This window comes from Trifolium pratense, linkage group LG2 (genome assembly GCF_020283565.1).
Source record: "Trifolium pratense cultivar HEN17-A07 linkage group LG2, ARS_RC_1.1, whole genome shotgun sequence".
NCBI classification, from domain to species: Eukaryota; Viridiplantae; Streptophyta; class Magnoliopsida; order Fabales; family Fabaceae; genus Trifolium; species Trifolium pratense.
Window position 1 is genome coordinate 20,026,033 of NC_060060.1, and position 13,566 is coordinate 20,039,598.

A 13,566-nucleotide genomic window follows, 5' to 3' on the forward strand; every position below is an offset into this window, starting at 1 on the left:
TTTCGGGATCAAACAAATGAGAGTTTCAGCCAAAGAGGGATTAAACTGACCTGTAGCAAAAGCCTCGCTGACCATATCACAAATATCGTTTCCTAGAATATGCCAATATTGACGGAAGAAAACACCTTGAAACCCATCTGGTCCGGGAGCTTTAAGAGGATGCATTTGATTTAAAGCAATGAACACCTCCTCTTTAGAAACATGATGGAGTAAGGTCTGCACCTGTTCCGCATCTAACTTAGGTACAACAGCCACATCAAAGGAGCAATGCGGAGAATTATTGGGAGGGGCGAATAAATTTTTGAAAAATTTTTTGGCCTCTTCTTGGAGGATTGTATCATCTGTGCACCAAGCGCCGCATGGGAGTGTGATACCATGAATTTTATTTCGTTTCCGTCGAATGACTGTTTGAGCATGAAAGAACTTGGTGTTTCTGTCTCCAAATTTAATCCATTTTTCTCGTGATTTTTGGAACCAAAGTAATTCTTCCTGATAAAGGACGTCATCCAGTTCCTTCTGAAGTTGCTGCTCTAGGAGAATAAGGCGAGTAGAATCCACTCTCTCCATGACTCGTTGAATACCATTCAGCCTATTTTCAAGTTTCCTCTTCTTCTTAAAGATATTACCAAAAACTTCTTTATTAAAAAGGATGGAGTCTTCCCTAATAGTGTTGAGGCCAGCAATTGGAAGACCTCGCTCTCTAGTCCAAGCATTTTTAACCAGTTGTTCATAGTCAGAGTGACTTATCCACGCCGCTTCAAATCGAAAAGGTCTAGCTCCTCTAGCAATAGGTAACCCGCCACACCGTAAAAGAATAGGATTATGGTCAGAATTAACTCTACATAAAGTTTCCAAGAAGGCTTCAGGAAAATTAAGTCTCCAAGTAACATTAGCCATGCCTCTATCTAATTTTTTAGAGATACTTCTCTGCCCTCTACAATTTCTATGCCATGTAAATTTTCCTCCAACACTGTTGAGGTCTAAAAGATTGCAGTGATTCATAACCGAACTCAAGCCAGCAGCCCTATTTGGATGGAAATTACCACCTCTTTGTTCCCCCGGCGCTATAATCTCATTAAAATCCCCCATAATGCACCAGGGACCTAAAATATCATTATTCAAATTACACAGATAATTCCAATAGTTCATTCTACTGGATGGCGTAGGACTGGCGTAAATGCCGGTGAAAAACCATTTATTGTTACCTGTAGCTATGCTAATAGTAATAGTGTTCAAATAAACATCCACAACATGAACATCAAAATTAACCCCAATCTGTTTAAGAATCCAAACCCCTCCAGACTGACCTTGAGCATCAACCACAGCCACCTCACTATAATTTTGGGAATTCCAGAAAGACTTCATATTACAGTAGGGTGAATGGGTTTCTATAACAATAAAAAAAGTAGGGTGATACTTACTTATCAATTCTTTCAAGTACCTTTTAGTCTTGGGGTTATTGGCACCCCTCACATTCCAGGAAAGAATACTTACATCTTGGAACATAATCATTTAAACTATGCAGAAGTGAAAATTCTTAGCCTTATAGAAGCTAATTGTCCATGGAATCATCCTCCAATAGTTGGGTTTCTGGTACCATTGTTTCTTCCTCTTCATTAGATGAAATTTGAATTTCTCTGTTAATTCCATCTTGGCCATTAGCATCCTCTTGGACCTTGCCCTTCCCACCAGAATTGGTATTCACCACCATAAGAATAGGGCCACCTATTACCGTCGCCGAATTTCCTTTAGCCGTTGAGTTCCCCGGCGTCGGAGAAGGGGTCGAATTAGGCAAAGCTTGGCGTGACATTATTGTTACGGGAGGAGAGTCTGTGTTCCTGCCACTTGAATTGCCTTGGGCTGGAACTCTTAATTTTGAAGTTTGGCCCACGTCATGCTTTCTTTTCTTTGGCTTCCTCCAAAGTCTTGGTGGCTTATGTTCCAAGCCCATCTGGAATTGGGCTTCTCCATGTTGAGAAGACCCAATAACAACTTCCTTTCCCTTTGACTTAAAAGGATCCATTAACTGCTCTTTATTACTCATTGATGGTTCTTTATTGTTATTACCATTTATATTCATCTGACTCATCCCCTTATTGGCTGGTGTGTTCCGTTTTTTCCTAGTCACCACCATCCATTTCCCATGAATATCTGATTGAACGTTATGCTCCTTAATTTTTCCATCAATTTTCAATAATTGTTCATTATTATTACCTTGTTGAATATTTTCAGCAACCTTGATTTTCGCCACCGTATCTGCCACCATATTAATTGCACCTTCTTTTGTTGTCGTAGGTCTGTCATGTCTCATGTCCGCCGCGGCTGGAATTTGCAACGGCTTGATCGTGCAGTTTCTTGCATGGTGACCGTAACGTCCACAAGAAGCACAAATAATATGAAGTCCTTCATACTCTACTTTATACCAATAGCCTTTGAGCCAGACCTTTCCAACCACTGGTTCATTAAGATCAATTTCAATGCAAACGCGGGCAAACTTACCACGTTCAACATTTAAGGTGTTGGTATCCACCTTAATTGGTTTACCCACTGCTGAGGCCATAGCTAGAAGGAAGCTTTCATCATAGTAAACCAAATTCAAACCCGGAAAGCGTATCCATACCAAAGTACGATTGATTTTAGCCTCTGGCGATAAAAATTCCGGACTCCAATGAGACACCGCCAAGTAGCGATCATAGATCATCCACGGTCCCTGAGATGTTACTTTTTCTTTATCAACCGCCAAATCGAACTTAACTATAAAGAATCCATTATCAACATCTCGAATTTGAAAGCCTCCGGATGGTCTCCAAATTTTTTGGAGGCGATCCATCATGACTCTGTAGCCTATGCGCTTTCCTAGTAGACTAACCACCAAAGCATCCTTCCAAGAAGAACATAAGCCTTCAAACACACTGTCATCAAGGTAAACCTTCGGCAGAAGACGGTTACCGTCTTCATGCTCAATCCGCACAAGCTTCTGCTGAATCAGATCTCTTTTCTCTCGAATCATGGGAGCTTGCTGTCCTTCCCCCATCAACTTATCACGAAACGAAACGTGACTAGTAGATCCAGGCATGGTATCTTTTGTCTCATCTGGTGGTTTACGTGGTGGGTAATGGAAATCTTTGTGTCCACTTGCAGAAAAAACCATATCCTCCATTGATAGTTTTATTAGTAACGTTGATAAATGGATCATATGAATGTGAGTAACTGGTAAAAGTGGCAACACACACACACACACACACATATATATATATATATATATATATATATATATATATACTATAAAAAAAATCCTCAAAACTTTGTGTAGGCTAGTGCCCCCATAGTGCTTAAGGTGCCTCCGTCCCTGCAAGCCAGTCATCTGATTTATGTTCAACGACTAAATCGATTTACTATTATGAATATTAACCAAGGTAAATTTGAGCCTCGTAATTTATTCTAATACTTGTTCCTTTTTAAGTTATTTTTCACGGTCAACCAGCATATGAATATTCACCACATAAGTACAAAAATACTTGATAAAGCTTCATCAACTTATTGCAAAAAGCAGCCAAAAGCAGCAAATTCATAAAAAAAATTACAACTTTTGTAAAGTTCACAGCCCCATCACAAACTTATATAGGAATCTCCATACCATGTAATAAGGGAATCCACCTCCTCTAAATGGACCTAATTTTATGCACTAGTGATATAACAATTTTTTAATTAAAAGCAAGCCCTTAAAAATTTAGAGATTACAACATTGTTTACACCATACTTCCACTATATAAGCTATCTATAACTTCCATATAACTTCAAAACCACCTGAAATTCCTAGAATTTTCTTTGCTAACACTATTGCAAAAAGTGTCAAAACAAATACTCTACTTAAACAATGAAGCAAAACAAAAGTTTTTCTCAACTCTTTTTCATGTCCTTATTAATGCTTATGGTTTATGTGGATGCAAGGAAGACTAACATGAAGAAAAAACTTCACAAACATCCCAAAGAATCACATCCTCTTCCTCATTTTGATCCTCATCCAACACAACTAAACACTTTTGATGTTATGTCTTTTGGTGCAAAAGGCAATGGCGTTTCTGATGATTCAGAGGTAATCAAAAGCATTCAGAATTTAAAGATTAAAATTATTCTCAACTACTGTAATGTACTCCCTCCGGTCCTTTTTATATATAGGAGACAATTTGGTCAATAAAAATTGATGTATCTTATCTGGACAATATTATGAACCAGATACGTCAACTTTTGTTGAGTGAGTTGACTCTTATAAAAATGATCGGAAGTAGTATTAATGTTCTTCATATAAAGATGAGCTTCAAAAGCATTTAATATAACATAAAGTTGATAATGTTCATTGAGCAGGCATTTCTAGCTGCATGGAAATGTGCATGCAAAGTTTCTGGTGCAACAATCAAAGTTCCAGCAAAATTCAACTTCCTCATTAAGCCTATTACTTTACAAGGCCCTTGTATGCCTGATCTTACACTTCAGGTAATTTACTTTCATTTACCCTTTTTTTTAAATTGGTCTCAGTATAGTAGTTTACAATTACAAGTTTACAACAATGTTTTAAAAACCGAATCAGACATCGAACTAGCAAGACATCAAGGTCATGGTTCAAACGCCTTATACCACTAAACCAAGACAAAATCACAATTGAATTGCGAAAATAATCAAATAGTTTAAGGTGCAACTGGTTGACCGTCTGGTGCGGTTTTTGAAACACTAGTTTACAATAATTACAGAGCTATTTTATTTTTGTATAACATAATATATTAATATTAATATGATTAAATATGTTTTTAACCCCTGAAAATGAATTTATGCTTTTAGTCTCTAAAAAGAAAATCATCATTGAAATTTTCAGAAATCTGTATTTTTAGCAACATGACTAAACAGAAATACATGTCATTATTTTTTGTAAAATTGATATTATGTGACATTTTCAATGTGAAATGTCTAATGGGTGCAGAACTTTACTATCAAAGGAACAATATTGTCTAATGCAAACTGAATTATGACAGATAGATGGAACAATATTGGCTCCTTCAGAAGTATCTTCATGGCCAAAATCCAGTTTGTTTCAGTGGATAAATTTCAAATGGTTGCAGAACTTTACTATCAAAGGTTATGGCACTATTAATGGTCAAGGCTCTAATTGGTGGACCTCCTCAGAACTTTATGATATACAGGTAAAAGTAAGACTACTGAAAACATATTCAAATATATCTTAGACAAAGTTCTTAGAATTTTCAGTACAAAAGTCTCATTTTATAATCATAAATTCTTGCAGAAAAAAACTCACTCTAAGCAAATTCCAAGCATGAAGCCAACCGTAAGATTTTCCTTTTTCCCATTACGGAGTAACATAATTCTTGTGTAGTTTTATTTTGAGGCTTGTTTGGATGGCTTATTTGAGCTTATTATCAACTGACATGACCACTTGTGAGTTTTATGAAGCACAAACATTCCCCGGTCCTACACAAACACATATATTTACATTTTAATTATGACATTTTCTCATAGTATTATTGGTGTCGGTGTTAGTGTTGTGGCCGTGCTTCATGAGGAGAGCTTATGAAAATAACTAATGATGTCTTTAAACTATTTTTAACTTATTTCCATAGGCTCTCTAGAATAGCTCATGAAAACAATTTGATTTTTTTTTCCAAGAAAAATAGCGTATACACAATCACTTATTTATATGATAAGCTGTTTATCCAAACTCTAGTCTAACAATTTCTCATTACTCTTGTTTGGCACTTTCTATATCCAGGCTATAAGATTCTACTCTAGCAACCTTATAAAGATTATAGATATCAAAATCATAAACAGTCCTCTATGTCATCTTAAATTTGACAATTCAAAGGGAATCAAAGTTGATAATATTACAATATCTTCCCCTGAAAATAGCCCAAACACTGATGGAATTCACTTGCAAAACACACATGATGTAGAAATTCAACATTCTAATATTGGAACTGGTAAGACATGCATTAAATTAAAGTAATTTATTTTATATTTCTGTCTATGTAACACCAACATTTCAGATTGAAAACGTATCTGGTTTCCAACATCAACACGACACTAACATATATAGTTACATTCAATTGCTTCTATTTTCTCAAATTATTACTGATATCAATAGGTCAATATCATGTCATGTCCGTGTCCGATTCAAAGATTTATGTACATTCCATTTGTACCTGAAAAAGTAGAATCTAGTAAATTGTTAAATCATAGCCAATATAGTGGTGCATTGTCCACTTAGAATTGTAGACCTTAAAATTGACAAAAAATGATTGGTTGAAATACCATTTTTCAAGTTTAAACGGTAAACTGTCACAGCAACTAACTTTTGAAACGTGCAGTTTATAAAGTTAAAATAACTTCAACTTTTATAACATTATGCGCATCATATTACATATATTAAAGTTATTTTCTTATGAGAAGCTTATAATATTGTTATTTTATACTATTATTATCAGGAGATGACTGTGTGTCCATCCAAACTGGTTGTTCTAATATTCATGTCCACCACATTAAATGTGGCCCTGGTCATGGCATAAGGTAATAAAAAAATAATACTAAATCCTAGCAGTACAAGTTGCATTACTCATTATACAAAATCACTGATCATTATACAAAATTAATTTGGTGAATATATAGTTTAGGAGGATTAGGAAAAGACAAGAGTGTGGCATGCGTATCTGACATCATTGTTGAGGACATTTCTATGAAAAATACTCTGTATGGAGCAAGGATCAAAACATGGCAGGTATATGAACCTAATTACTTCTACAACTAATCCTGTTTAATACATTTAAGTTAATTTTATGATCATAACATGGCAGGTATATGAACGTAATTTTGAATTTGAAAAATAGAGGCCAGTTTGCAAATTTTGGATATTTAAAGGGACCAATTTGTATTTTTTGGAAAATTTTAGGGCCAATTTGCAATTTTCGAAATATTTTAGGGATCAATTTGTAATATTTTTGAAAATTTATAGGGTCAATTTGAGAAAGGAATGTCAAATTTCTGGTTTTAGATGTCATTTGAAATTTTTTAAATTTGACTTGGACAAAAAGTTTTAGGTGTCAAATTTTTTGTTTTAGGTGTTATTTTTTAAAGTAGTACTTCCTCCAGTCACTATTATATAGGTCAAATACATCTGTTTTTCTTCTTACAATAGTAACCGGAGTAGTATACAATTTCATGGACATTAACTTGAGTAATTTTGATCTTTATATAGGGAGGCAATGGTATGGTAAAAAATGTAACATTTTCAAGAATTAAAGTGTATGATGTTATGTTTCCAATAATGATAGACCAATACTATTGTGACAAACAAATCTGCAAGAACCAAACAGGAACAGTGGTAATTTCTGGTGTTAAATTTGATCAAATAAGTGGTAGTTATTCAGTGCAGCCAGTCCACCTAGCTTGCAGCAATTCCATACCATGTACAGATGTTGATTTAACTGACATTCAGTTAAGGCCTTCCCTTAAATATAGAGGTTACCAACAAGCTATGTGTTGGAATTCTTATGGAAAATCACAAGGTCAATTGGTACCTTCAAGTATTGATTATTGTTTGAGAAGTGGTGGTGGATTAATAAAGAAGATAGCAAAGTCACATGATAGTGTGTGTTATAAATTGTTTTAAATGATATTTTCAACTAGTTTTGTGTTTTTGTTAAGTAGCTTCCCTTCTCCATATGCTTTTTAACTTTGTGGAGGTGATGGTGGTGTAAATTTTAGTTAATTTTATTTTCCCTTTTTATTGGTTTAGAGTTTGGGTTCAACTTAACCAAGTTCTATAAAACTCAAGTATTTGTAAGGTGAGAAGTGTTTGTATTTATAAGTTATAAGCATATTTTTTAAGTTGTTTCTCATTCAATGTAAGATTTTTCACACTCTCACATCCAATACCATTAGGTTTTGTGCCGAATATACATGGTGGGTAACTGATTGCATGGGTAATCGCGGAAACATTTTATTAGATGGTCAAGATCTTAGAGGAAGCTCTAATACAATTTTAGAATTTGAGTTGAATTTAATTCTACCCTACAATATAAAGTTCGAACACATTTGAAATTAAAGAGTCTGTCACAATATAAACTCGATGATAAATGAATTACATGTCTGAATTATAGAATCCGAATATGTAAATCACTTGAATTTTTTATATGTGGTTTAGAATGTGCCGACAATTTGTGTGGTTTAGAATATATATACCGATGATTTTTGTGGTCTACAATGCACCAAAACTTATATAAATTGACGTGTTTGGTTCATTCGCACTCAAATAATCCTACCCATTCAAATAAATTCTAACCTAACTTACTATAACAAAGGGAAACAAAATTTGTTTAGGATCCATTCAATAATTTAAAAAGTCAATTGACGAGTCTTCTTTAGAGGCTTTTCTTTCGGCCCCATGTTTCTTTCCCCCTAGATTTCCTTTTCTGCTCTTCAATAAAAACTTCGGTTTCTATTTACCGAATTTTGTTTGCCTTGAAAAAAAAACTTCGGTTTTTGTTTTCCGGATTTTTTTCTTGAATTTGCACTCGAAAATTTTTTGATTTCTGCGTTCCGAATATTTTTAAGGGCAAAATGAGATTTTTGAGGTATAAAAAAAACATGGGGGCCGGAAGAGAAACTATCGGTAAATTTTATATTAAAGCCTAATCTAATCTCTATTATTTCGTCCATTGGGCCAGCAATACCTAAGCACTATTCTGGAAAAATTCTCAATCCACTTCTCAGGTTTCTTTTTCACCCTCTAGCATGCAAAAAATTTTGGAAAATACGTTTTGAAGTATTTTTCTAGTATAATTTTTTTACTGAAATTTACACTAAAAAATTTCAGAAAACTTTTTTCGAATTTTTCCGTGCGAAAACAAAAATTCAGGGAATGGGCAGAGGATTTTTCCTATTCCCAGCCTACCCACTCCATGGTCAGACAGGATTTCCAATATGGGCCTGAGGGCCTCACTGTTTAGCTGACATATATATATTTATCTTTATGTTCTCATCATTTTATGATTTATATTTATGATTTTTCCATCGAATTAAATAAATAATTTTTTTCTTTAATTACTTATTAAAATATATAATATTTTAATTTCTTTAATTTAGTTGATTAATTTCTAAATTTTTCATTCAACGTCAATCATTATATAATATTTACCAATTATCATTGAAAAATAATATTATGTTATGGTAATTAAACAAACACTTACTATAAAAGTTTCAAATGCTCTTTCTTTTTTTTATTAATTATTATATTCACAAACATCTGCTACTCATCTGGGATCATTGGCGTTACCATTCAATAACAATTGGTAATTGTTTTGAATCTCCCAAATTCATCAAAATATATTTTTTCAATATTATAAATTCTAATGTAAGATATTGTTTGATAGTGTAAAATTTTATCGAAAAAAAAATTCTAAGTATTGTAATTTTACCTATGTAATATAGTGATTTAGTGTTGACTACGACAGCACCGCTAGTAGTCAGAATACCATCGGCCAACAATTCGATTCGTCAAAATTTAATTTGATCAATCATTAGTAAATCTTACAAATTATTGAAATATAAAATTTAATATATTCTGTTGGTTGAGAAAATAATAGAATTTTCAACAACAAAAAGAAGAAAATAGTAGAATTTGATTTCATTTATTTTTATATATTGCCATCTAAAATCTTTTTTATCCAACATCTCGGAACAACATTTTGCAAAAACATTAGGTTTACCTATGTGTGCATGTGTCTGGATTATAAAAACACATCAGTAATCATAATTATTTGTTCCCATAACTAACAATATAAAGACCTTACCCTATAAATCATGTAAATGGTTGAAGAAACATCATGATGATGTAAATGATGATGTATACAGTATTAGAAAGGCATGGCCCAAGAGATGATGCTAGCATGCAATACATGTACCACAAGTTTAAATCGAAGGACAAAGAAACATTCTTTCCTAAAATTTCCACTCTCCTAAATCATGTTAATTTATGCAAACAATGTTTAGGAAATAGTTCACAACATTTTCAATTGACATGTTTCATTATTTCATACCCTTTTAGGATTTACTTGTGTTTTCATTTTGAATATATGGAAAGTTGGTCATGACACTTAAGCTCATTAGAGACAAAATCATTGCTTAGCATCACCATTCCATGCTTCTAAAATCTTAATATATGTTTCTTTGGGCCTCACTTCATTAAGCTTTTGGCGTTTAAATATTATACTATACACAAACATGTAGAGAATAGATTAAGTAGCTTTATTTTTGGGAGAGATCCATCATTTAAATTCTAGCACCTACTTTCTCATGATTCTATTCTCTTCTTTTTATAACCACTTTGCCAATATCCCACTTTTTAAATTCCTAAAGTAATTAGATGCCTTAATTTGATGCTACTAATCTAGCATGCATGGAATATAATTGCTATATTGAAAGGAATGAGAGAACATATAATAAAATGTTACTTTCATGTATAAGATATATAGGTCTAAGATGTATTCTTTGTTTTAGGTTCATATACAATTTGGTGACTGATTTGCTTGGTAGCTTAGAGTATGGAAGAAATTAAATGCTGAAATTTCTTGTCTATCATTATATAGTAGTATACCACTTCAATTCAAAGGAACTTTTTTTTTTTACAATAATTTAAAGGTAATTAAGAAGTGGATTATTCTAATAATTTTGACGGCAAAGTAAGTAAAGGATAAAGAAAATCTTTCGTTGAAATCTATGCAACTTGTTCTAAAATATTACACTCCCTAACCTATCTTAAAGCATTTTATATTTTTGGTGCATCAGATATAATTATGTTGAAGAATGTGTAAGTTCTTTTAGACTTTGAATTGAATAAGTCCCACAAGCTAATTAACTACGTCTAGCACCTTATAAGGAAATTTTTAAAATTATGATATATGTACCAAGGTGGGTTATCTCCATCTAAACGATTTTTTCAATAGGTAATAGTCAAAGAATGAACTTGTTTAAGAGGTCTAATTTTTTTTATTATTTGAACCAATTGATTATGGTATAAGAACATATTTCTTAATAATTAAATAACACAATAAATATATGTATATTTAAACATTTGAAAATCGTTATTATTGACCATCAAAATCATGATTAATTGTTTCTGTGAGTTTAACTTAATTGGTAGGGACATCACACTTTATCGTCATATATTACGTGCAATGTTTCTATAATCAACTGAGTTGTATGTACTCACATAAACATAATCCCAAAATATTAATTCACTATCACAAATATATTCACATTATATAAATATAAATGTGTCAATCCCTTTTTGAGTTATATAGGAAACGAGAGTCATGAAAAGTTCATTCTTAGTTGTGGTGTTAGATTGAAGTAATTGGCTGGATGATCATAAGAACAAACAGAAGGGGACGTCATAGTCAATGTTACATATAAATTGATTCATTATTATTGTTTGCAAAATATGGTCAAATGGCCTTACTCTTTAGGGGTTATGGGTCTTAGCTGACCTGAAATTCTGTTGAACTTTTTGGAATGAACTGAACAATGCATGACCCTTAATAGCTACTTGTCAAGCCCATATGGAGTCCTTTGTTTAGACAAAAGTGTCTCAAAGGTCGGGTCATTGGCGACAAATAATTCTCTCAAATAATCTCTTTTGTTGTTTTACTTTTTCAGTTCTATCACCATTTTGGATCTTTATTAGTAACTGTTTTTTTTTTTTACCGTTTATCACCTAATTTTAATAATAGTACAATTTTTTGATAAATTATTTACAAATGTGTGCGCGCAAAAGTGTGTGTGCACACGTAGAAGTGACAAACAACACCTAAAAGTCATATGTATAAATGTAAGTTGGTAAAACTGTTTAGACTAGCAATATTGAGTTTGTCGAGTGATAAGTCTTAGAGACAAAACAATTTATATTTTACTTATGTCATAAATGATACATGCAACTAATCAAGTGATATGATTCAAGTGATATAAATTATTTATTACATACAACTTATATGATATAATAAAATATTACATAGACATGATCTCATGAACATAACTCAATTAATAGGAACATTATATATATATATATATATATATATATATATATATATATATATATATACCATAATATATCCACTTATTCAATTTTAAAGTTACATTCTAATCAAAATACCGATTAAAAAAAACTAGTATGTAGGAATGCGATTATTACTTTAGCAACTAAAAAGGCTCTAATTGGGTGACCTTAACTTTCTTGGTACAAATAAACAGTGATGTGAAACTCATTTAACCATATATATTATATAATCTAGAGTCAATGCATTCCACCCTAGCTGATAATAATTTCAAAAAAGAGAAATTGGGCTCCCACACTAAAATACCACACAAGTGGCTCTCAAATTTCTCTTTTTCCATATGCCTCAATGTTAATCTCACATCTTCAACTATGAGTAGAAGGACCTCTCATGCGTAAATTTCCTCCAGTTACGTTACAGCCACACATTTCATTTTTCTTACCACTGTTTATTGAACAAAAATAAGTTGGATGGTTGAGATGTATACTGCACTGCCTCCGGTGAAAAATTAACTGGAGAGAGAGAATCCAATATCAAGTAGAAGACATCATCATTATATACTTAGGTACCCAAAGAAAAATATTTAAATGGATACAAACAAATTGGTCATAAAATTTAGTCACATATACATAAAAATATATATTATTTAAGGGTCATGTTAACATGTGCACAAAGGGCACATGTTAAGCTTCTAAATATAGAAAATTGCATTTAATGTTCGAAAAAAATTTAATGTTTAAGAAGTTAAATGCACAAATTTCAATATATTATGGAAAATGCTAACTAGTGCCCCCGGGGCACTAGTTAAGGATACTAATTATAGTAAAATTACATTGAAACTTGTGTAGTCAATGTTTGTAAAGTATAAAAAGTGTCATTTTCAATACAAAAATTGCTTGGGCACTAGTTACACTACAACATTTACGCTTTTAGACAACAGTTCAAAATTGTAGCCTAAACCATGAAAATTGTTGCCTAAAAGTATAGGGAACAGTTTCCACCCGTTTTATAAGCGAGCGTTACCTATTATCTATGGTTACAGTTTTTTCGCGTTTTGGGCACACTTTTAGAAACCGTCGCCAAAGGTATCGGAAATAGGGAACAGTTGTTCAGCAAACTTTAGGCAACAATTTTTACCCGTTGCCGATTTTATTTACAGTTCACAACTGTTACCAAAAGATTAAGCAAAGGGAACAATTTTCAAGTGTTCCTGTTACATATAGGCAACATATTTTTTTATTTTTTTTATTTTTTTTGGGTACAAAGGCAACATATTTTTAAATATGCATTAATATAAACAATACTTTTAAAAATATTTTGACTAAATTTAATATTCAAATTATACATTTGAAATAAAAATGAGGCAAAAATACATGAACTCCTTTATTCAAATATTTGTATAGTATATTACATATGCAAGCAGTACCTCCACTCTATGGTATGAGTACTAAAA

The 13,566-nt window shown here is 32.4% G+C and overlaps 1 protein-coding gene across 2 annotated transcripts; it reads left to right on the forward strand.

Moving 5' to 3' along the window:
• Positions 1-3,818: 3,818 nt before the first annotated feature.
• On the forward strand, positions 3,819-7,882 carry LOC123906873 (polygalacturonase At1g48100). 2 transcript variants are annotated; one of them, XM_045956887.1, is made up of 8 exons: positions 3,819-4,096; positions 4,366-4,494; positions 5,028-5,201; positions 5,297-5,338; positions 5,780-5,987; positions 6,492-6,573; positions 6,673-6,781; positions 7,259-7,882. In XM_045956887.1, exons 1-8 carry the CDS (start codon positions 3,878-3,880, stop codon positions 7,670-7,672), a joined length of 1,377 nt encoding a protein of 458 aa, XP_045812843.1. In that variant the 5' UTR covers positions 3,819-3,877; the 3' UTR covers positions 7,673-7,882. The 2 variants fall into 2 exon arrangements, with proteins under 2 accessions (XP_045812843.1, XP_045812844.1); XM_045956888.1 differs by having other exon boundaries at positions 5,028-5,195.
• The last annotated feature ends 5,684 nt before the right edge of the window (positions 7,883-13,566 follow it).

Bases quoted from the DNA above. Each gene is read 5' to 3' on its own strand.
- LOC123906873 (XM_045956887.1), top strand. From the start codon at position 3,878: ATGAAGCAAAACAAAAGTTTTTCTCAACTCTTTTTCATGTCCTTATTA. The intron at 4,097-4,365 runs GTAATCAAAAGC...TTCATTGAGCAG, and splicing joins GCGTTTCTGATGATTCAGAG to GCATTTCTAGCTGCATGGAA. The intron at 5,988-6,491 runs GTAAGACATGCA...TATTATTATCAG, and splicing joins ACATTCTAATATTGGAACTG to GAGATGACTGTGTGTCCATC.